General features: G+C 43.1%; 1 protein-coding gene across 2 annotated transcripts in view; it reads left to right on the forward strand.

Annotated features, from left to right (window-relative positions):
• Positions 1–26,056, forward strand: part of TM9SF3 (transmembrane 9 superfamily protein member 3) — a 61,296-nt gene that overhangs the window by 29,345 nt on the left and 5,895 nt on the right. For both annotated transcript variants that reach the window (XM_037435950.2, XM_037435951.2), the window contains exons 9-13: positions 7,654–7,784; positions 14,123–14,331; positions 19,835–19,981; positions 20,045–20,128; positions 25,062–25,138. In XM_037435950.2, coding sequence (XP_037291847.1) covers positions 7,654–7,784; positions 14,123–14,331; positions 19,835–19,981; positions 20,045–20,128; positions 25,062–25,138 — 648 coding nt within the window. The remainder of the gene's footprint in view (positions 1–7,653; positions 7,785–14,122; positions 14,332–19,834; positions 19,982–20,044; positions 20,129–25,061; positions 25,139–26,056) is intronic.

Raw genomic sequence — 26,056 nt, forward strand, 5'->3', positions numbered from 1 at the left:
GTACCGGTCGTAGTACGGTTTCATGCGCACAATGTGTACGCGCTCGGTGTGGTTGCGTCGTTTAGAATGCCCATGTCCTGTAGGCTTGACTTCATAAATGAGGTCGCTGAGTCGCTGTACTACTTGTAAGGACCGAAATATCGACAAATGAGTTTTTCAGACAGGCCTCGTCGTCGTACTGGGGTCCATATCCACACTTTGTCATCAACTTCGTACCGTGTTTCTCGTCTTCCTCGGTTGTAGCGGTCGGCATCGATTCGTTGTTGGTGACATATTCGGTACGTTGCTAATCGGCGGGCCTCCTCCGCTCTCTCTATATAGTCATCGAGATCAGAAGGGTAGTCATCTTGATCTATAGGTAACATAGCGTGCAGTGTTGTGGTAACTACAAGACCGTAAATAGTTGAAACGGGGTAATCTTGGTAGTCTCTTGTATGGCGGTGTTATAGGCGAAGGTGACGTATGGTAAAATTTCGTCCCACTTTTTGTGTTCGACGTCCACATACATAGATATCATGTCAGCTAGAGTTCTGTTAAGGCGTTCAGTCAGGCCGTTGCTTTGAGGGTGATATGCGGTAGTTTTCCTGTGAACAGTGTGGGTCATGTTCAGCGGGCATTCCATGAGTTCTGCCGTGAAAGCCGGTCCGCGATCGGTAATTACAACAGTTGGAGCGCCATGCCGTAGCACTATGCTTTGTACAAAGAATTTGGCGACCTCAGCTGCCGTTCCTCGATGCAAGGAGTCTGTTTCCGCATATCTCATTAAATAATCAGTCGCTACAACAATCCACTTCTTGCCAAGTAAAGATGTCGGGAATGGTCCAAAGAGGTCCATTCCAACTTGTTGGAAGGGTGCTTTCGGTGGGTCTATCGGGTGCAGAAGGCCCGCTGGCTTAGCACGAGGCGCTTTCCGTCTTTGGCACTCGCGGCATGTTCTGACATAGCGCTGTACTGAAGACAATAGCTTGGGCCAATAATAGTGCTGACTGATTCGTGCAAGCGTTCGAGTGACCCCCAAATGTCCAGATGTAGGCTCATCGTGGCACGCTTGTAATATTTCTTGCCGCATAGTTGAGGGAACGACAAGCAGAAACTTTTCACGGTTGGGCTTAAAGTTTCTCTTGTAGAGGACATTTCCTCGGAGGCAGAACGATGCGAGGCTTCGAGAAAATATACGAGGTACTTGTACGTCAGCTCCTTTCAGGTATTTGATGAGCGGGAGCAATTCTTCGTCCGCATGTTGAATTTCAGCTATCTGGGAAGTCTCGACAACAGCCACTAATGGAAAGTCCTCTTCATCTGATAGAGCTGTGTCTGCAGGTGCCCGTGACAAACAGTCGGCGTCGGTATGCTTCCTGCCAGATCGGTATACCACAGTTATGTCAAATTCTTGCAGTCTGAGGCTCCACCTTCCTAGTCGTCCGGACGGGTCCTTGAGGTTGGCGAGCCAGCAAAGGGCATGGTGATCGCTGACTGCCTTGAATGGTCTACCGTACAAGTAAGGCCAAAACTTACTGATGGCCCAGATGACGGCAAGGCATTCTTTCTCTGTGGCCGAATAATTGGTCTCCGCCTTTGTTAGAGTCCGGCTGGCGTATGCTATCACCTTTTCTTCGTCATTCAGCCACTGTATTAGGATGCATCCTAGGCCGATGTTGCTGGCATCTGTGTGTATTTCCGTGTCAGCTGTTTCATCGAAATGAGAAAGGATTGGGGGCTCTTGCAACCGTTTTCTTAATTCGTTGAAGGCGCTTTGTTGCTCTGTTTTCCACTGGAAAGGTACATCTTCTCTCGTAAGTTTCGTCAAGGGTTCTGCAAACTGCGAGAAGTTTCTGACAAATCATCGGTATAAGCACAGAGACCTAGGAATCTCCGTACTGACTTTTTTGTCTGCTGGCACCGGGAACCTTGCAACGGCGGCTGTCTTTTCGGGATCAGGGGGCACAACGTGGGCGCTGACAACGTGCCCAAGGAATCGAAGCTCTTCGAAACCGAATTGGCACTTCTCTGGCTTGATGGTTAAATCTGCCGAACCGATTGCTTCTAACACTGTTCGCAGGCGCTTGATATGCTCCTCGAATGTAGCGGTGATGATGACCACGTCATCAAGGTACACTAAGCAACACTGCCACTTCAATCCGGAAAGTACAGTGTCCATCATGCGTTGGAACGTTGCCGGCGCACAACAGAGATCAAAAGGGAGAGCCTTGAATTCATAAAGTCCGTCCGGGGTAACAAAAGCAGTCTTCTTGCGATCACGTTCATCAACTTCAATTTGCCAGTATCCACTTTTCAGATCTAGTGATGAAAAGAACTTGGCACACCGAAGTCTGTCTAATGTGTCGTCAATACGCGGGAGGGGATATACATCCCGTTTAGTCACAGCATTTAATTTCCGGTAGTCGACGCAAAACCTTAGCGTGTTATCCTTCCTCTTGACAAGTACTACAGGAGATGCCCACGGACTGCTAGAAGGTTGAATAACATCATCTTCAAGCATCTCCTGTACTTGATTCCTGATGACTTCTCTTTCTTTTGGTGAAGCGCGGTACGGGTGCTGGCGTACCGGCCTGGTTGTCTCGTCTGTTACGATCCTGTGTTTTGCAATGGTTGTGCGTCGTACCTTTGAACTATTGGAGAAACAGCTGCCGAATTCCCGTACAAGGTTGACGTTGGATCACTGAAAGATTAGGATTTACGGATATTACGTCGCAGACATCAGATGTTGGTTTCATATCCGTTGACGTTGTTTCAAGGCTGCATATTTCTGTGGCTTCACAAACCTCATGAAGAAAGGCTATGGCTGTCCCCTTTGCGATGTGCTGGAATTCGTTCCCAAAATTTGTCAGGAGGATGTCTGCGTACCCGTTTCGTTGCTGGATAATCCCTCGTGCCACACAAACACCTATTTTCAAGAAAACATCCATGTTACTGTCTGCCACACCTTCGTAGTCACGAAACGTATCATTTCTGACTAGAACCATTACACTGCTCTGCAGCGGTACAGTCACATCATCATCGACAATGCGCAGTGGAGTGGTGTAATGCTCGTCTGCTCGAGCTACCTTTATAGCTTGTTCCGTCGAAAATGATACGCTGGACCTCTGCAAATTAATAATGGCACCATTTGCTTGCAGAAAATCCATTCCGAGTATAACTTCTCTCGAACATACGGGCAGGACAACAAAGTCACCAATGTAAGTGAAACCTCGTATCTCAACTCTTGCGGCGCATCTGCCGAGAGGCGTAATAATGTGACTGCCTGCCATACGTACTTGAGGTCCACTCCATTCGGTCAGAACTTTCCTGAGGCACTTCGCTAAATCGTAACTTATCACACAGTAATCCGCACCGGTATCGATTAAAGCCATGAGCTCTAGCCCGTCAATTACCAACGGTAAGTCTGAAGTTATCTTCTCATTACTGCACTTCTTTACCTGGAGACAGTCGTCGTCGTCGCCGTCACGCTGGTGTTGCAGTGGAGGATCTCCGTATTTCGAATCACCAGCGGCCTCCCCTCCACAGGTTGCCCACTTCAGTTTCCCGGGTTTGGACTAGGCGAACGATGCCTAGGTGCGTTTGGAAAGGAACGTGGGCTTGGCGAGCGCTGACGTAGAAGGGATGGTGACCGCGGTTGATGACGACGAGGCAGGTCGAAGCTCTGACGTGAGCACAGGTATTCCTCGATGTCGGACGGCCTTTTGCCGTTTCGCGGACACGGTGCATTGACCGCAAATCCTCGAAGACCAGCTTGACGATATCTGCAAAACCGGTAAAGATGGCCAGCCTCTCCACAGTGGAAGCACAGGGGCCTACGTTTCGCATCTCGCCATACATCGCTTTTCCGAGGTCTTGTCTCTGTCGGAAGAGGTGCGCTGCGAGTTGCTTCTACGATATGGCGCGGGCTACGTGTTGTCGGTGCGTAAGTACCAGGTGTCTCGATAGGCGCACAGCGGACAGCAGGCTGCCTGAGCACCTCAGAATAAGTTACCGCGCGTCGTGTAGGTGGTGCATCCCTTTGCAGCTCCCGTATGGCCTGCCGAATTTCTTCTCGGACAACATCCGCAATAGACAGTTCCGGTGAAGCGGGTGGCTGCAGCTTGCGTAGTTCCTCCCTGACAACTGACCAGACGAGCTCCCGCAGAGTGTCAAGATTATCGACAACGTTTGCCGAGAAGACCCCTGCTGATGTACAGGTTACGTCACGATTTTATTGCCGGGCTCTCTGCTGCAGCGTCGTTTCTATTGTTGTTGCTTCCGACCGAAACTCAGCAACAGTGCGTGGCGGATTGCTAACGAGTCCCGCGATCAGCTCTTGTTTTACCCCATGCATGAGATGACGCACCTTCTTGTCTTCAGTCATGTTGGGATCAGCTCGCTTGAACAGGCGGGACATGTCTTCTATGTACATAGCAACAGTCTCATTTGTGCGTTGATTCCGTGCACGAAGAGCTGCTTCTGCCTTTTCCCGGTGATCATTGTTGCCAAACGTACACAGTAGCTGCCGCCGAAACTCTTCCCAGGACGTCAAAGATGCGTCGTGGTTTTCGTACCACACTCGCGCTGCGTCTTCCAAAGAGACGTATACGTTGCGCATCTTGCCTGCTTCGTTCCATTGGTTTATGTTCGCCACCCTCTCGAAATGATCCAGCCATTCTTCGGCGTCTTCGAACGGGTCACCATGGAACACCTTCGGTATGACGGGCTGGCTGACAATGAGCTGTGATGGTGCAACTTGGCTAGTCTTGGTGGTGGCGTTTCTTGTTTCCGTCGCTGATGCCCTTGGCACAGGGGGAAGTGGTCGAAATCCCCTCGAATGCGACGACTGATCCGTTGGTGCACCGGCGTAAGCTCCACGGCTTGCGGATGGTCAGGGCTTGGACTTCGCTCTCTTATGGGGGTTGGAATCATCTACCCAGCACTTCCACCAGAAAATGTAACGAATGTAGCAGCCTTACAACAACGATATTCTATTTACACGGTTTATTAAGGGTGAACTTGTGCCCAAAGTGAATGACGCACAGCAATCAAGATCCAAAGGCGGTAGTCCTCGTGAGCCTCTGCCTCCAGCCCCCTCGTTCTCTTCTTCTTCACGCACGTTGGCTGTTCGGCGGAGTACCGCGCGCATGCAGGGCCGCTCGTGCATTGCGGCTGGCTTCGTCGCTCGTAGTCGTGCCGTTAGCGTTTCTCTGGTTCCCAACATCCGCGTTGCGCGGAGCAATGGTAATTTCCTGTGGCAATATGGTGTCACGCCAGCGTGCAGATCGGAAACGTGCTAGTTATGTTGCCTTCAAATAATGTGTGTTTTTGCCGCATTGCTGTGGTTGCTAGCTGAACCTGCACGTAGCTCTCCTACATAACTCTGCTACAGTAACTCCAGGTATCGCCAATTGTACATGCCTTTCTCATGATCCCCCCTTTCCCCGAACATGAATAGGCTACTCTGTACCCCGGCTAGTAATGTTGACCTACATCGTGACAGCAACCACTTCAGATTTATGGTGTGCTTCATTGCGTAGTGTTATTGTGGCAAAGCTGACTATTTGAAATGTACTACGGCTGCAAACGGATTGACTTGCAACAGTACAGGTTCAATCCTGTGTTGTCAGGGCAGAGTGGTTTCATGCAGTTTTATACAGTGGTTTCATGCAGTTTCATGCATGCAATTTGAGCAAAAAAAAAATTTTAAAGTGAGGCTTCAAAGAGTTTCAGTGTTCAGAATACATTGACAATATGTGGCCTGCGGTGGCGTGGTGAAAGCGTCCCAATTTTCTAGCGTGGGAGCCTGCCATCCCATATTTTGCCTTTTTTGTGTGTGTGTGTATAACCTATTAGAATTATTGGTTATAACTATTTTTTTTGCACTTCAGTATTGTTAAAAGGGAGGTTCCATTGTATATATCTATAGGCCTACCAACGTGCCAGAAGTGTCCTAGTTGGCCAAAGACCAAGGTTCATTTCACCCAGTTCATAGTATAGCCTATGCTATATAAAAGTAGTTTTAGTAGAATGTTTCATGCTGTGGCAAAAAGCTGTCTATTGAATTCATAGATTTGCTATTGCCTGCAAGAGAGGTGGGGTCGGGCATGGATATGGTAAATTTAGTCGAAGTGTTGAATTTTTCAATTTTTCGAAATCCTCAGGCTAACTTTTACGTGATTGTGAGATATTAGAACGAAATGAACAGTAGAAGTCAAGAAAAGAAAAGCACTTTTTAGTGTGCTGTCATTAAAAACTATGAGATAATTGGGCTTTAAACTAGAGTAATCTTGTAGATTTTTCTTGACTCAGTGCCAACTTCTTAGCATCATCGTAAAGAGGGAAAGTCACAGATCAATGTAGTGGCAGTGCTGCATCTCTTCAATGAAAAATAATACCAGCTCCCTTCCAAGTTCTCTTTTCTGAGGTTTGAACTCCTTTCTTTGAGCTGCCCCGCCACGGTGGTCTAGTGGCTAATATACTCGGCTGCTGACCCGCAGGTCGCGGGATCAAATCCCGGCTGTGGTGGCTGCATTTCCGATGGAGACGGAAATGTTGTAGGCCCTTGTACTGAGATTTGGGTGCACGTTAAAGAACCCCAAGTGGCCAAAATTTCCGGAGTCCTCCACTACGGCGTCTCTCATAATCAAATGGTGGTTTTGGGACGTCAAACCCCACAAATCAATCTTTCTTTGAGCTCCATTTCCTCAGCTTTTAGTTATTTTTTAGTCGTTTGTATAGTTGGTGTCAGTGATACTAATGCCTTTTCACAGCAAATGAACATATGACTTTTATCTTTTTTGTATTTAGATTCTGAAACATTGATTAATCTCGTACAGCAGTTCATATTTGTCTATGCATCATACAGATATTTATTATTGGCTTTTTGTAAAAGTTATTAGTTAGACAATATGTACTGGACATTTAGAGCATTTTTTATGTGCTTACTTCGATATTAAAATAGACCAATAACTTTACTGCTCAGACATTTGCCGGCCCCTTAATTAAAAAAAACTTGTGTAATTAATTCTAGAATAACTGTGAAAATCTATCAAGCATATAACTCAAATACTACAACAGATTGTTCAAAACCGATTTCACTTATGATATTAGAACTTAACAAGTGAGATGCATGCCAAATTTCGTCTTTTTATTTCCGTAAATAATAGTTTTTTATTGCCATATCCCTTCTCAAGGAGGTAAATGACTCTGAGGCTAAGATTTGAGTAAAGACTTTGCCACATGTTTAAGGAAATAAACTTACCAGAGGATTATTATGAGATGGTATTAGTTTCATTGTAGTGCTATTAAGGCAAAAGCCTTTAAGGTCTCATATTCGTAATGTGCGTTGTCCGTTCGGCCCCGTGGCATGATGCCACCTGTGGCATCTCCCAGCGGAGGATAAATTATCTTTATGAGCGCTCTAACGCAGGTGGCATCTACACTCCGCGCAAAGGGCGAAAATACGAATGCATGTGAAACGGAGGCATATTAGTCTGTGGCCTCACTGCGATTTGCAGTAAAAATTAAAAAAGAAAACGTACACACATTCCGTTTGTGTGCCCTTTCACTGGGGAGTGTAAAAAAATAGATGGCATAGTCAGTCGAATGGCCACAAGCTTTTGCCGAACTTAGTCTGGAATTTACAAAGTGCCTTCAATTTTTTTTTTCCAGGTAAACAGTGGATCAAACAGATGCTTACAAGCGCATTTCTGCTGCCAGCTTTGGTGTGTGGAACTGCATTTGTGATCAACTTCATTGCCATCTATTATCACGCCTCTAGAGCCATTCCTTTTGGAACTATGGTGAGTCTTTTTCTCATGTATGAACTACAGATGAATAAGTTTTGTTTTTGGGTTAATGGTAGAAGCATGAAACCATGTGGCTTTAGCAAAACTTTTTTTAAATAAATACGAGGTGTTCATACAGTTAAGCGTCACACTCAAATGTCGAGAACGGTACAGGGAACACACACAATATGAGGTGTTCCAGTAACAGCTGTCTCATATAATTAAAGATAGATAATTAAAGATAACATATTTGCTTGCTTAAACACACCAGAAACAGTGCTATAATGGCCAGTGCACTTCATAAGAGTCTCACTATATTTATACAGTCCAACCCACTTATAACAATATATCAGTAATAACGATCCATATTTCAGTGCACTTGCGATTTTTCTATGATACCCTTTGAAACTGAGTTCACATACAGTAAACATTTTTCAAAGCCTCTTACTTTTACAACGAATGCTTCCATCACGGTTGCGTAAAAATATGGCACATAGGAAGCAAAAAAAATGTTCAAACAGGCATTCTAAAGCATGTGATAGGCCCGCGCTCGCATTTGCACTGCTGCAATTTACTTGCGACAAAAATATCATGTACCGTGGTGAACACCACATGCATATTTCGGATGTTCCAAGTGAGGTCGCTCCCTTTCCAGACGTTTCATTACCGGTTGAATGAAAGTGGGGGAGGGACGAAAAAAAGTAGGGGTCAGCATGAAGACTCGCGGTCAGCTTTCGCACGCCATTCTTGGCATCTACGACCGCTGACGATTAACCAACCATGCCTTCGAACGAAAGAAGCCATAAATGCGAGAAGCAATAATTTTAGCTGCATAAAAGTTCTCTACTACGCTCAACTCTCCGGCACCACAATGTGCCGCAAAAGGTTTTCCACCTGTTGGTAACGGCAAAGACTGGTCGATTTAGTAATAACGTCTTCCGCACGGTTGCAGGGGTGCCTTAGCGGATAAGCGTCAAAAAAGAGCGATGGCGAGGCTGCCGGAGGCGATGAACATGTCGTTTTGACTCATCGCCGGCAACGTTATCACAGCCATCTGCAGATAGCTGCTCGGCATAGTATCCGCGGTTCAAGCACGTGATGCTGCTGTTAGCAAATTCGCATTTGCTCTCAAAATTCTTCGTTGTGGTAAACGAACAGGCTGCTCGCCGCACCCGAGGAGGATCCTGAGGGAAGCATGCGTGAAGAACACACAAACGCACGCATACTTTGGACTGCAAAAGAATTGGCATGCGACAGTGCTACGTGCTGCGACAGTGCTACTAAGCAACGTGCTACATGCAACTAGTGAGGGATGATTGGTTCGACATGGCGGTACCGCTTTTCAGTGGAACCACAGTAGAACCACAGTGGAATGGCGCGAGTTTAATGAACGTGGTTGAATTCACTCATGAGAAAATGGGCATTGTTTAACACGCGAAAAGGCGTAGTTTGTCAGTGCACAGGTTGTTTGCACTTTAATAAACAAACTTTTAATAAATAAAACAAAAACACTTAATAAAAAAAAAGAAAACTGGTTTGGCTTTTAAGTGGACGTTTTTATGGGCGAGTCCGTATGCAATGAGCTACTTATATAACAGCCATTTATTATGGCACTTTGGAGTTCGTTATAAATGGGTTTGACTGTTGCAGAATCTCGATGACACGATTTCGGTTGAACGGAATTTTGCAAAGATATGAATTTATGGTTGTTTTGGACTAGCTACGTTATATAAAATGCGCTGTGATTCAGTGTTATAGCAATGGTTTCCCAAGCTACTGCGATTGATACGAATGCTTGATTGACCGCTGCACGCGAGTGAGAAAATGTGGCTTGTTTGTGGGAACCGATTTTCTCGTGTCGACTTTGCGGCTAGTTTTCCGACCACTTAGGTGGCGAAGCGATTAAATTTTCGGTGAGTTTTGCCGCTTTCGCTCATTTTGAGGCCAAGTGTGAACGTGTCGCTGGATTCACATGACGTGATCGCGGACGGATCAGTCATGTGTCATTTGACGTGTTCGGTATCTCTCCACGGCTCGCATTCACACGACAGTGCAGAAAAGCAGATGGCGGCAGAAACGGATCGGTTCCACCCACTCTTTTAAGAGTGTAGGCGATGGCGCAGACAGATGAAGGCTTTGCCGTGATGGCTGTCAAAGATGCAGTTGACTATGAAGAAGAGAAAGGACTTTTTCAGTGCAAGAGATCAGTCTGGGTTCAGCCGTGGCTTACCAAAGAATCTATTGGGATGTAAAACCAGCTACGAAGAGCAATACTCGGCGACAACTTTTCTTAGCATTGTAACAAAGGCTACAGAGCCAAATCGCGTGCATTCTATACAGCCACTGAATGCAGTTCACAATAGCACTTGTATTTTCAATGTGCAATATGGAAGTTCTTCCTTGATTTTTTTATGTGGAGCTTTTTAAGATAGGAAGCAGCACACACGATCAAAACAGTTGTATTTATTTAACTTTACAGCGTTTTTGGACACACAAGAAAGCCCCGCCTTTCTACGTGTACCTGAAACCCTAAACAGTGTCTGCCTCTACATGAAATGCTGATGGTACGCCCCAATCACGTTCCACAACATTACCAGACGCAGGCCGAATCGGACTACTTCGCCTAGGGCTATCGGTGCAGAAGTTCCACCAAAAGAAGTTGTCGCCGAGTAAACTCTGCTGTATGGTTCTAGTTCACCTTATTTGCAAGCAATCACGAACAGTACAAGTGACACTGATTTGATCGGAAAGAATTGTGGTTGCCAGCAGCAGGTGTTTCGCCGCCAGGAGTTTTGCATCTTTCGCAGAAAATCACAACATATTCCAACTGCGATTTGGGTCTCCGCCGTTACACAAATCACTCCCCAGGGACCGGAGAAAGAGCGTAGGAACGGATGGCGTAGGAATGGGGGACGTATGGCGACGTGGTACTCGATCGTTGGGATCGAATCGCGATTTCGTCCGTCGTGTGAATATAGCTTTAAACTTCAGCAGCATGAGTGAGGAAACGGCAGCATGGTTTCATTCCTTTCAGGCGGCTGGACAGTGAAGGCAGAAAAGTTAAAAAAAAAAAACATCACGGACTTTTTCATCTAGAAGTAGTTTAACCCAATAAAGTTTTTGTTCATTTTTATGATCAGCTTTAACTCGTTTTGGTTGATATGTATTCGGGATGATAAGAATATTTTGCGTGCTCCTTATGAATTCGTATCAAGATTTTGCTTAGTTATTTTAGTGTACATATTGCACGGGTAGAAATTTTTCAGTGTGGTTAATTGAATAATAATTCTGGTGTTTCATCTACTCTAAATTTGTAACAAAATGCACTATGGGTGCACATGGAACTCGCCAAGAAAAGCATTGTTTACTACGGCTGCTGCCATCACACCTACATAAATTTTCATTGCTTAAAGGGGTACTTACACCTTTCTCGAAGATGAGTTTACTCTGCCTACAAATTTCCTGTCTATAGACGGTTTCAATATTGCAAGCTTTGTGCCCCAGAAAACTTTCAGTCACCTCATTTACCAGCTCCTAAAGTCGAAAGTGAAAGCACGTTTTCAAGTTCCTTTTAAATGCAAGAAATGTCTCTCTTTAGTTTTTCAGATAAAATGAACGGGCATAAAGTTCAAGGAAATCTCTTATAATTTTTATGTAGCTCAAAAGAACATTTATTTGAATATATTCTGCAATAAGGTTAAGAAAGTGTTGAAAATCTGCGGGCTATTTTCTAAAGCTCTTCTTGCCCGCTGATGCTATTTAGGCACATCGGTGCAAGAAACAGGATGTCATGAAGGGGCTGTGAGCAAGTTCAAGTATCAAATGCTAAGATATTTTATTTTGATATTAAAGTCAATTTTTTCATGGCACACCTACTAACATCAACACTAGCTTGATGTCAGGTAGTAGTTGTTGTCAGTTTTAGTGACTAATTCTGGTGACTTCACTTGGCAGTCTGGCTCGTGATGATTTCAGGTACAGTACAACCTCATTACAACAGACCCCCACAATGACGAGGATTTTGGTCTGTTGTAAAAGGAGTATGTAAAATCCAAGTACTGTTACAACAGACTTTTGTAGAAACACTGAATGGGTCTGTTATAATCTGAAAAAATCACAAGTCTAAATGGGGCATAAAAAGTTGGTTTTTTGGAAATCATTCTTGAGTGCCTGTAGCCTGTTTTCTATCTGATTCCAAAATATTTTCACTGAAAACTACGTAAAAGTTCTGTAAAAAATTTTTTCCACCTTCCGAGGTGGTGAAAATCATCGTGGAAGTAACAAAAAAAAAACGGCGTTTTTCAAAACTTTATAGCTTTGCGACGGCACAACTGCCACCACTATTTTGAACTCGTCATAAAAAGTATTTTCTAAAGAGCATGCAGTTTTTTAAAAGCAGATGTTTGAAATTCATTTGGAGGATTCCGATTATTTGTTTCTTTCGTATTGCTCCAGTACGCCTCGCTAGTCCGATGCTCGTTCAGGATACGCCTCCAAGATAGCATCGTCTGCTTATTGTGCGTCGCAAGGTCGCGGCTGTCAAAAATTGCACTACTTAGTAACATTTTCGTGCTCGTTCTGTGTTCATGGGTTGTTATAACAGGTGCAAGCGGAAGTTCAGTCTTCAGATTACGATCTTGCGCCGTACTCGTCGCTGCTTATGCGTCGCAAGGTCGCGGCTGTCTAAAATTGCACTACTCAGTAACGTTTTCGTGCTCGTTCTGTGTTCACGGGTTGTTATAACAGGTGCAAGCGGAAGTTCAGTCGTCATATTACGATTTTGCGCTGTACTCGACGCGAACATCGTACGCGCACATCTCGAACCGATTGTTATAGCGTTGACTCGTTAGTAAGAAGGTTCTGCTTATCAGTGCTTCAAACCTTGCGACGAAGACCACCGCGGGACAGATCTTTGTACTCGCGATCGAGCGTGGTGTACTTTGAAACATCGGGCACCGCGGCCATGCACATCGCAGCCGCGCTTTCTGCTCGAATTTGTGTCTAGGCCTAACTCGATCCGCCTCGTGCTTGGCAATTAAGACCATCGCGCTAACGAATATGTGAAAGCGAAGGAGCTGTAATGTCTTCCGTCACAAGCAACAGATCACATCAGCCGCTGGCTCCTTAGAACTGCTAACCTTGCGCATCGGTAGCGGACCCCAGCCAAGCTCGCCACGCACCGACCGCTCAGCACAATAGTGGCAGCGGCCAGCCATTTCGCACGTCAGCGCCCCAGCACGCGAAATCAATTATGCTGCGTGCCAATTTTTGGTTACCGTAGCTAAGCACAACTCATCGCTAACAGACTGGAGATATGCGGCCTTTGTTCTTATATTAGTACGTCAATACTTGTGGCCCTATTCCCGCCCAGAAAGTATGCCAAGCGATGTTTGAAGCCAGAACTTATTGAATTTGGCATATCCGCAGTAGAAAAGTTCGCTGTAAAAGAGTCCTGACCACCTTGCTAGCCTCACATTTTAGTAAACTATATCCGAATGTCCGTTGTACCAGAATTCATGGTAAACAAAGCTAGAACAAACGAGGAGGTCGGCATAACGCCGCATGTATGTAGTAACTGAATGTCTGTTGTAAGCAGATTCATTTTGATGAAGTTATACTATACCGAAATTTCCAAGATGAGTGTTCATGCATCACCAAAAGATTAGTAATGGTCACTTGTGCATTACCAACGGAGCCATGGTGCGAAGCAGTCACGGAAACAATACTATATCTTGCAGGAGCACAGGAAGAAGCTCGTACCTTGTTTTGAGGTCAGGGTACAGCAGGAACTGAAACTAGCTTTTAGAAACATACTATAGTTAGTAATTATTTTTACAGGGTGCAGTCATGCTTAGCACTACATTTTCTAGACTCTTTAGGGCTTGGCCTTTCATTCAATGCCAAAAAAAATTCAAAATTTCGTGTAGGCGTTGCCACCGTCTAGCACTGTAAATTGCCCCTTCGGATTCTCAATATTCTTCATTGCATAACACTTGGCTGTAGCAGCAAAGCTAACTTTTGGAATACACTACGGCTGCAACTGAAAATGCGTCGGCACGTGAAAGTGCTGGTTTAAGCTATGAGATAAATGATGCAGTATTCGTGGTGTCTTCAATTAATGCTGCTTCGGACTTGCATTTTGACGAGAAAGCCCAAAAAAATCAGATGCCAAACAAACGTTTCGTAGCCTGTCAGTATCGCTCTATGAAATCATGTGCCGGCTACAAATTTTCGTTCATATAAGTTATGCATGCTGTTTTAAAATCTTAGTGCATTTGGCAATGTGCTTACGGTAATAACCTTCTCGTTGTTTTGTTTTTTTCAAGCAGTGATCTGTGGTTCTTTTTGTTTAGGTGGCAGTGACATGTATCTGCCTGTTCATCATCCTGCCACTGACACTGGTTGGCACGGTGCTGGGGCGTAATCTGGCCGGGCAGCCCAACTACCCATGTCGCATTAATGCTGTGCCTCGGCCAATCCCAGAGAAAAAGTGGTTCATGGAGCCTTCAGTCATCGTTGTTCTGGGAGGCATCCTACCATTTGGCTCAATCTTTATTGAGATGTGAGTTTCCATATTTTATTGCTGTTTTGTGCAGCATATTACCAATAAACGAACACTAAAGAGAAACAATGCATTTTTTTACATGGATGAATTGAACTCTGACAATGGTGATGTTAATCTCGCTGGCATAAATTTATTAACAGAAAAGAAAGTAAAGGTAAAATTTTCTTATTTCAATGTCGCAGCAGTATTGCCACAGGTGACGTCTCAAAAAGTACTTTTTGCATATCGGTGAGAGTGGCTCAATGAAATTTCCTGAAACTTGTTATGTTATGTTTGTGGCCCCCTCAGAGGACAATGTTCTTCATCTTTACTAGGAACGACGTAGGACCTAGTAGACAGCATCAAAATCCATGACGTTTTGACATTTGCTGTGGCTTCAAGATAGCATTGCCACCCGCAGTTTCGTTTTGCATGTTGTCTTGCTTACACTGTGTCTTCTTATAGCAAGTACAGTGATTTTGTAATTGTGAAAGAGTAATTTTCTTTAGTGTCCCTTTACCGTATTTACTCGATTCTACCGTGCCCTCGATTGTAACGCGCACCCGGTTTCCACGACGAAAAAAAAAGTAAGACATCGATTGCAACGCGCAGCCATTTTTCTCATTGGCCCGCACGATCACACCAATCGGGAAAACGACTCCTTTCGCGAGTGTCTTCCCTTTAAATATGAGGTACGGGGGAAGCTTGGGTCTATCTGACCTGCAATGGAGCATTGCCGTCACTCTAGTTTTACCGTGGCCCAATGTCAGCTTGCGAACTTGTTTCGCCCCCTTCTTCTCGACGGTTGTGGTGCCAAGCATGTCGAAGTAAAGAGGCGTCTGATCGGCATTCCCGATTTGCCCAAGCAGGTAGCCGTTGTTGTGCCGCAAGTTTAGGACGAACCTCTGAAAACTGTGAAGCTTTTCTTCGTGCTCCTCCGGCAACTTTTGGCATATGCCTGTTCGCCTTCGGAGGGAAAAGCCTTTCCTCTTCATAAAGTTAGTTAGCCAGCACCTGCTCGCTTAAAACTGGCTCTGCATTAGCCCTTTTTCTAAGGCTAACTGCATAGCCTGCACTTGGAGCAGTTCTGTTGTCACGGGCCGCTCACTTCTCAATCATATACTCGCCGAGCAGCTCTTCAATTTGCGAAACCGACCCTGCTGTGGTCCACTGAAGCCTTTGTGAATGTTTGCTATCGACAATATTCTGCTTTTGTTTCCGCCAGTCCCGCACGCACGTTTCGTGAACTCCGAACGCCGAACGACCGCGATGCGGCCCGATTTCCGTCCGTTTCGGCACACGAGACGACATTTCTTATAAAAGAGGCATCTTGGTGCACTCGTCAAGTTTTTGGAGTCAGCCCTTTCATGCTGTTGATGCTAATGCACTACAAGATGACGAACTCCTCAGCACGCGTACGAAGTGCCGCACATGGGAAACACATAGGCAGAAATGGCCGACGCGCCATGCCGACGCACGTAGGGGGCGGCCATTTTGGAAATGCTGATGGCAATAGAATGACTGTATTCATTTGTTTTTTTTCGTACTCAATTCTAACGCGCATGCGATTTATGAACTCGCTTAACCGGAAAAAAGGTGTGCGTTAGATTCGAGTAATTGCGGTAATTCAATCTTTCAGATGTGTGTTTGCGTAGCACGCAGTTAAAGGAAGGCACTTTTGTCTCCAGTTTATATTGTTTGTTCTGTTCTGTTTTGCTTTCAGGTAAATAAATGCTTTACATCCAGGCTTATTAGAAAAAAAACATGCTATACAACATGATTTATCTAAATTGCAGGAGCTCATACAGGGTGTATTTTTTTTAGACAATACAGATTTCTAAAAATAAAATCTCATGACAGTCAGATTCCTTGTTTCCACACACACACACACACTCAATGACGAGGTGGAAATATTTTGCGGCATTGAAAGTGACATTCAAAAACTTATTACTTATTTGGACTTGGAGCAGTTGTTTATATTAGAAAGTCGTAGGCCACCACAATTTATGGTATACCCATTTTTCGGAAGCCACAAAAGTTCCACGTAGCTTGAAATAGTAATTATCTTCAAATTTTAAGGCCAATATTTTAAGGCCAATATTTTGTGCCCTGAAAACGCTGACACTCTGATACGTCAGACTGAAACTACTTGTAACGAGGAAGTGACGAAATTTTCGTTACCTAGTTTGGCACACTTAGTTTGTCGCTATTGTGACTTAGCACAATAGTGTCCAACACATGCGCTGTTGAACAGGTGAATGATCATTCTTATTGTGATAGGGTTGATTGCAATGAGTCAGAATGGCGAGTTCATTGGTGGCCACCACATTACCTTTGCTCTTTCCTGATGCTTATTGGTGAAATCATAACTCCAGTTTGTTGAAGTTGGAATTTGATGAACTGGTTTTTCGTTTTAGAAAAGATGGAAGACCTTTTGCAGCGAATTGTAGCTTGAACGAGTCAAGGAGCACAGTTATCACTTCTTGCATTCCAAGCATTGCAAGGCACTGTTGGTTTCGTCTTAGGCTGTTGTGACTGTCAGAGGGTCACCTGAAAAGTTTTCTGTGTGAAAGCTTACTGCTAGGCTTCATGCTCTCTTCTATCATTTTTGTCTGCACTGTCATCCTGCAGTAATGCCTGGAAATGGAGGAACCTCACTCTTGGCCCCTAAAGCCTGCTTGCTGTGTTCACTGATCTGGGGTATTTTCATTGCAATTAAACTTTAGCAGAGTACAAGCAAGTGCATGCCTCTCTTGTTAAAGAAGTTCCATTTTGCTGCAACCATGTCTCAAGTGGTCATTATAAAAGTATGGGACCTTTAACCCTTTGAGGGTCAAATTTTTTTAATGAAATGCACTAAAAAAAATTCATTTTTATTGCTGAATTACGTTGTTTACATGATTCTATAATATAAAAAAAGATACCAAAGATTTTTGTGACCATAAAGTAACAAATATTTTTTTTGTTACACATAATTTATTTGTAAGATCAAGCAAAATCTTTAAAAAAACACAAGATATTTTATAAATAAAATTTATGTGTTGTAATAAACATAGCTCAGAAACATACAAAAATAAACACACCAGAGCACTTTTCCAGTCAAAGATGGTTCTTGCTTTAACACTGAAAACTTGGGAATAGTCGCCTTTGATACAGTTCACATTGTCTCGCTGTGCACTCTTTCAAGGTGTCGCTCGGCATCTCAAATTGTACGTAAATCCTCGTGTGACAAACTGATATCTACTGAATGAGATTCTGATTGGCATTTGGGGGTAGTCCACATCAGAAGAATCGTTGCTTGACTCACTAGCAGAAGAGCAATTGGTGTGCAATACCATAGCGTAAGCGAACTGCGTGAGTGATTGCACGGAAGAAAGGTGTATGGTTGTTACCATCTGGAAAGCAAAACGCTTCTTAAAAAAAAGCTATAAAAATTCTTCATTTTACCACCAATGAGATTGAATTATTTTTTCCAACTTCCCAAAACGGGAAACAAAAAGCAACGATGTAATGTGCCCCAGGAAGCAATAAACGAGAGTAACAAGTGGTCAATGAGGCAGCCAACATGCTTTGTGGGTATGAGAAGCGATAAATGCTCAAAGGACAAAACCAAAATCAGCTGCAGTGCACAAGCTCGGATGCACAAGCGAAAGTTGGTGGGCCGTTTTGGAAAGAAAAACCAAAGCAGCAGCAAGACATCGGTGCATAAAAAAAATTTCACATATTTCTTAAGTATGTATGGCAGCACTAGCCTAGCAAGAGAAATAATCAAAGAAGGCGGGCATCTTGAATATAAAGACAATGACGATGCCATGTGGAAGGTGATTACAGTGACAAGACTGCATATTTTCTGTGTTAGAATCCGAGAAACCTGTTTTTTGGAGCGCACTCCCACACAATATTGTTGAACGACTCGGTGTTTTGAGTTTTCCCATGGAGGCATTTCACAAGTAATTCAGGATTAGCAAGTTGTGCATAGATTGTCTTAAAAGCCTCAAGAACAGTTGCCGGAAGGTGTTCTTTGTGAACGTATGATTCACCACTGAACTGGGCTTTGTTTAATTTTCCCCAGGTGTCAGCGTCCTTTGGGCAAAGGCCATGGGATGGATTGGTATTCCTTGATGCCATTTGGAAATATGTGGCCCAGAGAGCCTTTCGCATGTCCTCTAAGCTGCCTATATTTCTTTTAATGGCTAAACTATAATACTTTTGGAACTCTGCGAATAACATGCACAACCCGCGCAAAGCTGTGCAAAAAAACCGCCCGAAAAGCACTTTTACTCGCGACTGAACATTAACTCGGCAGATGAAGCACTTGTTGCCAGACCAAATATCATTCCAAGTAAACTTTAAAAAAAATTAGTGCCCTTCATTATGGCGTGTTTTTTCGGCCACGTGTGCACTCTGGTGAAGCGTACCTAAGGAGGGTGAAGCAGGCTGCCGCATAAGTTTCAAAATGTGTGGTTTTTATACATAAAAAAGTTGCACTAGAGCAAACGAATAACTGATTCTGGTTCAGGAAAGACTGTAGATTTCAAATTACACAAAAAGAAAGAAAAGATTTTTAAAAATATTTTTGTTTACCCTGTCCTCTTAAGAATGTTCATTGTCTGCCATGGTGGATCAATGGTTGCAGTGTTCAGCTGCCTAACTAAAGGTCCGAGTTAAAGCGGGGCCATGCAAGTCGCATGGCTCCGCGACTTGCATGGCCCGTGTTTGTTAGAGGCCCGTGTTTTGTTAGATTTCAAGGCGCATAAAATAATGTCACATGGTCGGAATTCACAGAGCCTTCTATTGCAGCAGGGTGCGCGTTAAAGAACCCCAGGTGGTCGAAATTTCTGGAGCTCTCCACTACGGCATCTCTCATAATCATATGGTGGTTTTGGGACGTTAAACCCCACATATCTATCAATCTATTGCAGCAACCGTCATATTCATGTTGTGGTTTTAGGTGGTAAAATACCAGATATTATAGTTAAAAATGCTCATTATATGTGGACTCGGCTTCAATGGGTAGCGTAGGAAAATTGTAAGTGCACTGAAATATGTCATTATAACCGATAGAGTGTTATACCTGGGATCAATAGTGGGTTCGACTATGTTGCAGTGACATAACACTGTGTGAAGGGAGTATGTTGTAGTGACTTGAAATTGTGTAAAGGGAGCTGTTCATGATAAACATGTCATTATAACCAATAGAGCGTTATACCTGGGATCAATAGTGGGTTCGACTAAGTTGCAGTGACATAACATTGTGTGAAGGGAGTATGTTGTAGTGACTTGAAATTGTGTAAAGGGAGCTGTTCATTGATAAACATGACATAAACATACATAAACATATTTTGGACATCATCATTATTTTATATTCAAGCACTACTTATTTTATATTCAAGCACTACTGTCTGGATGTAGGGCTTGTTCATTCCTTTGTAAAAGTGTTTAAATATCGTCTGGCCACTGAATAGTATGTATATTGCCATATTTTAACTGTCTCACCTTGGATGTTCATCTTCACTTACAGGTACTTTATCTTCACATCCTTTTGGGCCTACAAGATCTATTATGTATATGGCTTCATGTTGTTGGTGTTCCTAATCCTGACCATTGTGACTATTTGTGTAACCATAGTCTGCACATACTTCCTTTTGAATGCTGAAGACTACAGATGGTAAGCTGGCACATTGATATAAGTTTTAGAGGCCATTGTTATTGATGTTTTCTTCTGTTGCAGGCAGTGGACAAGTTTTCTGGCTGGTGCTTCCACTGCAGGCTATGTCTACCTGTACTCATTCTATTATTACTTCTTTAAAACAAAGTAAGCAACGTACTTATCGTTCATGAACCATCATTATTTGGTGGTGGTTTTATTTTGCCAGTAAAATTAATAGTAAACGTGAGCTTGTAATTGTGCATGTGTTATGTGACATAGTTTAAAGTAATACTCCAGCATACCTGCTAACTCTCCTAAGTTGTTCAAGAGACACTCAAATCCCGACCAGCCTTTTTCTAATTGTAGGAGCATGACTACAAATCTCTCAAGACACTGTCCTAGTCCCCCCTCCCCTCTCCCTGCCAAAAAAAGGTGGGCAGGGTTTCTCAAAGTATCTTGCCTGGATGAATTATGGTGTAAATTTTTTAATGTAAATCAATAAAACGGGTTGGTTAAGGATTATATATGTGAGAATTGTCACCGCTTTCATATCTCTAAAACACATTTAGTGGCACCCCTCAGTTCCTTGGAACCCAGTTTGAGAAGCCTTGCACTAGGTATTAAATCTAGGCAACAGGGTAAATCAGAGATAGTTCAGATAGTCCAGATCCAAAGATATGTTGAGTGCAAATAAGGTCTTAATTTTTAACTGATATTTTCGGGAGCATCTCTTCTTACACTATCCTGAAGTGTTTGTTATCTCATGGGAAAGCATTATTTCAACACAGTCTTTGCATAGCACATTGCTGAAGGGAATCAGAGCAATAAATCATGCTGTATTAGTCTTTTTCAACAATTCTCAGATGACTATCTTATAAGTGGTAAAGGGGCCCTGAAACACTTTTTCAAGTAACCATAGAATGGATACACTAGAAAAGCTTATTGCCTCACGAATTCAACGCGTCGCAAAAAATTTAATAATACATCAATGCAAGTGGAGTTAGAGGTTTATCGCATGCTGCAATTACATTCTCTCTGCTCTCGTCCCGACAAAAGCGCTGGAAGCTAAGCAGGGCGGAACGGCAGGGGCAAAGAAAAATGTTACGTGTGCCTCGTGACCTTGAGCACCTTTTTTTTGTTCCTTTGAATGCGCAGCTTTTTCAGTGTGATCGCGCACACGTGTAGACAAGTCACGGCCTCCCGCGGCAATCTCTGTAAGGACCGAGCACTCCATGTTCAAATCAACCAATGGCTGATTGATGGGTTTTTTACGAGTGATTTTTGGGCATCTTCTGTGATTTTTCAAAAAAGAGAAGCAATATTTAGCTGACTTTGATTATCCATTGTGAATTCTACCCTGTGTGCTGTGCTATAATATTTGTATCGCGTGTTGTCGGGAGCCTCTACTACCGATCGGCAGCAATGTCTGCATCTAGAGCAGTTAAAATACATATGTTCTTTTTTGTGTGTGTAAAGCTTCATGTACAGTAAAACCTCATTAATTCCAACTTTGTTATTTTGAAATCCCATTTAATTCAAATGATTTTTATGTTGCCTCATCTTGCAATGTAAATATGAGTAAATAACTTGTAGTCGTGGTCAGCACCAGTCTGGTTAAGTCAAAAACTTGGTGCCATGTCCCAATTCTCAATCTCGATTTCGCCGCAAATCAGTGGAAATGATTGTTCTCAAGAGCCACGGCACAATGAAATGTAGTGGTACTTATTAGTGGTTGTTGAGGCACCCCAGCATCGCTGCTGACAATGAAAAAGATGTAAAAGTGGTCTCATGGTCGGCTGAAATATGCGCTTGTGGAAAAGATGTGCTTCTGTGCAACACAGAGGCGACACATGTGTAGCATGTCGGATGCTTTTTGCGAGATCAGCGTGTCATGATTTGTTGATCTATACCTTAAAATAAGATTTTCACTTTGCCTTTTACTTTGCCTTTTTTTATGTAGAGATATGAAACAATTGTGGGTTCATCACATTTTTAATTAGCTCATGGCATGGCTATCCTACTCAAACTAAATATTTGAAATCAGTATAGAAAATGTGCACCTAATTTCATCAGGATTAGTAAAAATTTATTTGCTCTTATGAGCTGGTTTCGTTTTTGTGGGGGGACAGGAGTTGTTGTGACTGAAAAGCTATCAAATAAAAAATGGAAAGCTTTTTATTACGTTATTGAAATCTACACCTTTTTTTATTTCATATGTAAAGTGTAACGTAAAAGGTGCCCTGCAACACGTTTTGAACATGCTCTGTACAAATGATGCCATGAGTGCAAGTTGGCTTGTGATATCAATTTGGCTTACGTTCATTCCCTGATTTTAGCATGCTGAGCTGCGTTGTTATTGCCGCTGCTGTGGGAGCCTTAACGTCCTCATGCTGCACTCAAATAGAATTAAACCATTGAAAGTGAGCCATGCGTTCAAAGACAGAGAAAAATGTGTTCAAGGTCATGACGTGCACTGCAGTACAGATGTAGCCTCTTGCCCTCTTGTTATCATCTCCTCTGCTTCCCTGGGGTAGCTTTTGCTTGAGCGGAAGAATGGAGAAAGCTTTTGAAACATGCAATAAATCCCTGTAGCCCTGTTCATATTTGACGGATTCTACAAATTTTTTGTGGCAGTCAATTTGTGAGGCAATAAACTCCGATGTGAGGTCATTTAAGATCACTTGAAAAAGTGTTGTAGTATTTCTTTAAGGAGAGATGCTACTTGAAAAATGCACTTTTTACCCAAAGTTATATTTTTTGTTTTTACTTGCTCTCACAAGTTTAGTTTAGTCCCTCTACTTTTGTGACCGAAGGAAAAAAAAATTGAGATTGTAATTAGACTAAAAAAAAGGTCAAAATTGCTTTTACAGAGCACAAGGTGGCTTTTAAAAAGCATAAATAGCTGACTTTCTAGAAATCCCTGGTAATTGTCACCTGGCTGCTTGCCATTGCATTTCTCATAAAGAGTTCAACAAAGCCACATGCTCGAATTAACCTTAATTCCCAAGCTCTCGTGATGGAAGAAATTATTTTAAAAAGCGTATTGCTGCCACATTGATGAGCTTTCATTTCGTCATTTAAAATGCATAGAAGAAGTTGCCTACAACTGCATTCAATGCAGTTGCATGCAATTTTTCAAGATTGGACATCATGTTTTTGGTACTTTGGATTGCTAGAACGGAATTTTTTTTCCCCACATATTCCTTGAAGGGACACTAAGTGAAATGATGGCTTTGTTTAGATTGATAAACTGTGATAACTCTAATGTTGAAAGTTTCCCTATTGTTATAATAATAGAAAATCATGGTTGCAGTTTTATTTTAGGAGCTTGCTCCTTTTGCTCACGACTTGTCATACAACGCCTGCCGGCGTGTACACCACTGTTGCCAGTGTGTACACTTCTGCAGTCACCGCTCAAGTTCGCCTCTTCGATGATTCCAATAATGCTCTTTAGATGGTGTGCCGCCACCCAAAGCGTTGGTTTTCAATGGCTCGCGCGCTCGCCTCCTCGAAGTGGCTTTGAAAGAAAGGAACGTGATAGCGTGGTGTTGTAACTGTCTCTCTCAGAAGGTCACTTCAACAACGCCACGCGGGAGATAGGTTGTTTGGGAGAGTAAGGAAGGTTAAAGAGAATAAAAGAGAAAGTTGTTAGCGGTGTTTTGTCTGGCCGCGTACGAACGCGTGCCGCGGAGAGAAAAAAAAAAAAAAAACCGGCAGGCAGGCCGGTAGGGCGAGAAAGATCCCCGCGACTATGTCCAATTCGTTCTCATCGCTTAACAGGCACTGCAGCGCGTGACAAGTTCCTACGATAAGTGTTATGCTTGGGTACCGATATCCTCCCAAGCCCCCATCACCTGCCTGCTTTCAACCCCATTGAAGAACGCCTGATAGCTCCACATCTGCCATTTATGAGCGTTGGGCATTTGGCTCACGAAAGCGGCCAGTATGGCATTAAGGGGCAAGTGGTTAACGTGCCGATCGACATGGCCAACACTGTGCAGTGCTGGCTACAGAGCGTGTCCAACAATGCTGCCTTCGACATACACATCATGCGCCGGCTCGTTAACAAGCCTTCCTACAGAAATTGTCTCGCCAAGAAACATCCCGTGCACCTCCGAGCTAGCTCCTCTAACATCATTCACTTTGTGGATATGGCAGCGGTTTTTTTAATTTTGCACTAAAATACACATCATGCGCCGGCTCGTTAACAAGCCTTCCTACAGAAATCGTCTCGCCAAGAGACGTCTTGTGCACCTCCGAGCTAGCTCCTCTAACATCATTCACTTTGTGGATATGGCAGCGGTTTTTTAAATTTTGCACTGAAATCTCTGCATGTGACATCACTTATTTCAAAATGTATTTTTGTATTTTGTGACATTAGCTAGATAAAATTTTTTAGTATAATGTGTATTCTTCAAGATATCATTCGTTCTATGTGCCAATTTTGGTGCCATCACTTGCCTAGACTGAGAGAGTTACAAATTAAATCAGCAGCACGTCAGAATAAGCTGGAATAAGCTGAATGCCAGAAAGCGGGAATGAATGCTCTAAACTTATTTGAATGAAAATTATAGTATGTTTCCAAATCCAAGCTTGACTTACTCAATCACTAATATTCAACAAACCATAACTTTTGTTCAAATGCATCTAAAACATCTATTTTTGTTTTCTTATTCAGTACTCATTCCAGCGTATTCTGATATGCTGATATATTTTTAACTCTCTGTCTGGACAAACGATAGGCCATAAAATGCACATAGAATAGATCATAACTTTGAAACTACACATTATAATATAAAAATAATTGTATACTTGAAATATCCACACAAATATAAAAAACTTCAGGACCCATGATCCACATAATATAGTTTCCCCTAACAAATTTTTTTATATATCAAGACTTCTTATACAGTGGACTCATGTTAAAATGAAATAACTTAATTTTGTTGATTATACTGTATCGAGGTGTAACTGTAATATAGAAATTGCATGACAAAGCAGTGGACATAATTTTCACATTTGGTGTGGAAGTGTGAATGAATGTGCCAAGTGTGCAACAGGTTACATTTTTTTTCTTTCTTTCTCTCCATTTTTCTAGGATGTATGGATTGTTTCAGACTGTGTTTTATTTTGGTTACATGGCTCTGTTCAGCTTCGCACTTGGAGTGTTGTGTGGTGAGTACTATTCATTGTGAGCTGTACTATAATTTTATTTATAATGTTTACTTGAGAAAACATTTGATAAAAAGTTGTTCATCTATGCATTTCAAGTAGTACAACATTTTGCTCTGACTTCAACTTTACGCAAGAACTGCAAATGCCTCGCATGATCTCATGGGTGCTGCATTTTTTTTTTAGATTTAGTGGAACATTCCAATGAGCGATGAGGCTCAAATAAACGTTGGAATGTTGTGATGCATATTGTCACAGAGGTGCATGCATGTTTTGAGAGTATGTAGGCCGGGTGAAACTGGTAATATATTGTCCTATACAATGTTATCCACAGGCGATAACACACCATATTTTTGTGCGTATAACCCGCCCCTGCATATAATCCGCACCCCCCCTTTCAGCTCACCGAGAAAGAAAAAAAAAAATCCTTGCGTATTGCCCGTGCATTTGATATACAGGAAAGGCTGTACAAAAGCTACTGCTCAAGCAACATAGCACATATGTTGACAGAAAAATCTTTATTTAGCAAGCAGAATAAGCTGTCTGCAAGGCCAGTCACAATTCACTCACTGTCGCTGTTCTCGCTAGAGCTATCACTTGAGCCGCAGTCCTCATTATTATGCACAAGGTCATCTTCGGTTCCATCCATGTTGTTTGTGATGCAGCATTTCTTGAAACTTTTTCGCACCATCTCACCTGGAATGGCCTTCCATGCCTCGACAATCCACTTGCAGAATAGGGCAATATCAGGCCTTCGGACTCGTCCTGTCGGCGTCAAGTCGTAGCAGCCTTCGGACATCCACTCGGCGTAACAGCGCTTGACATGCGCTTTGAAGGGCTTGTTAAGCTACACATCTAGAGGCTGCAACATTGACGTCATTCCACCGGGTATAACAACTAAGTCGGTGCTGTTGCGTGAAA

Source organism: Rhipicephalus microplus, chromosome X (assembly GCF_043290135.1).
Source record: "Rhipicephalus microplus isolate Deutch F79 chromosome X, USDA_Rmic, whole genome shotgun sequence".
NCBI lineage: Eukaryota > Metazoa > Arthropoda > Arachnida > Ixodida > Ixodidae > Rhipicephalus > Rhipicephalus microplus.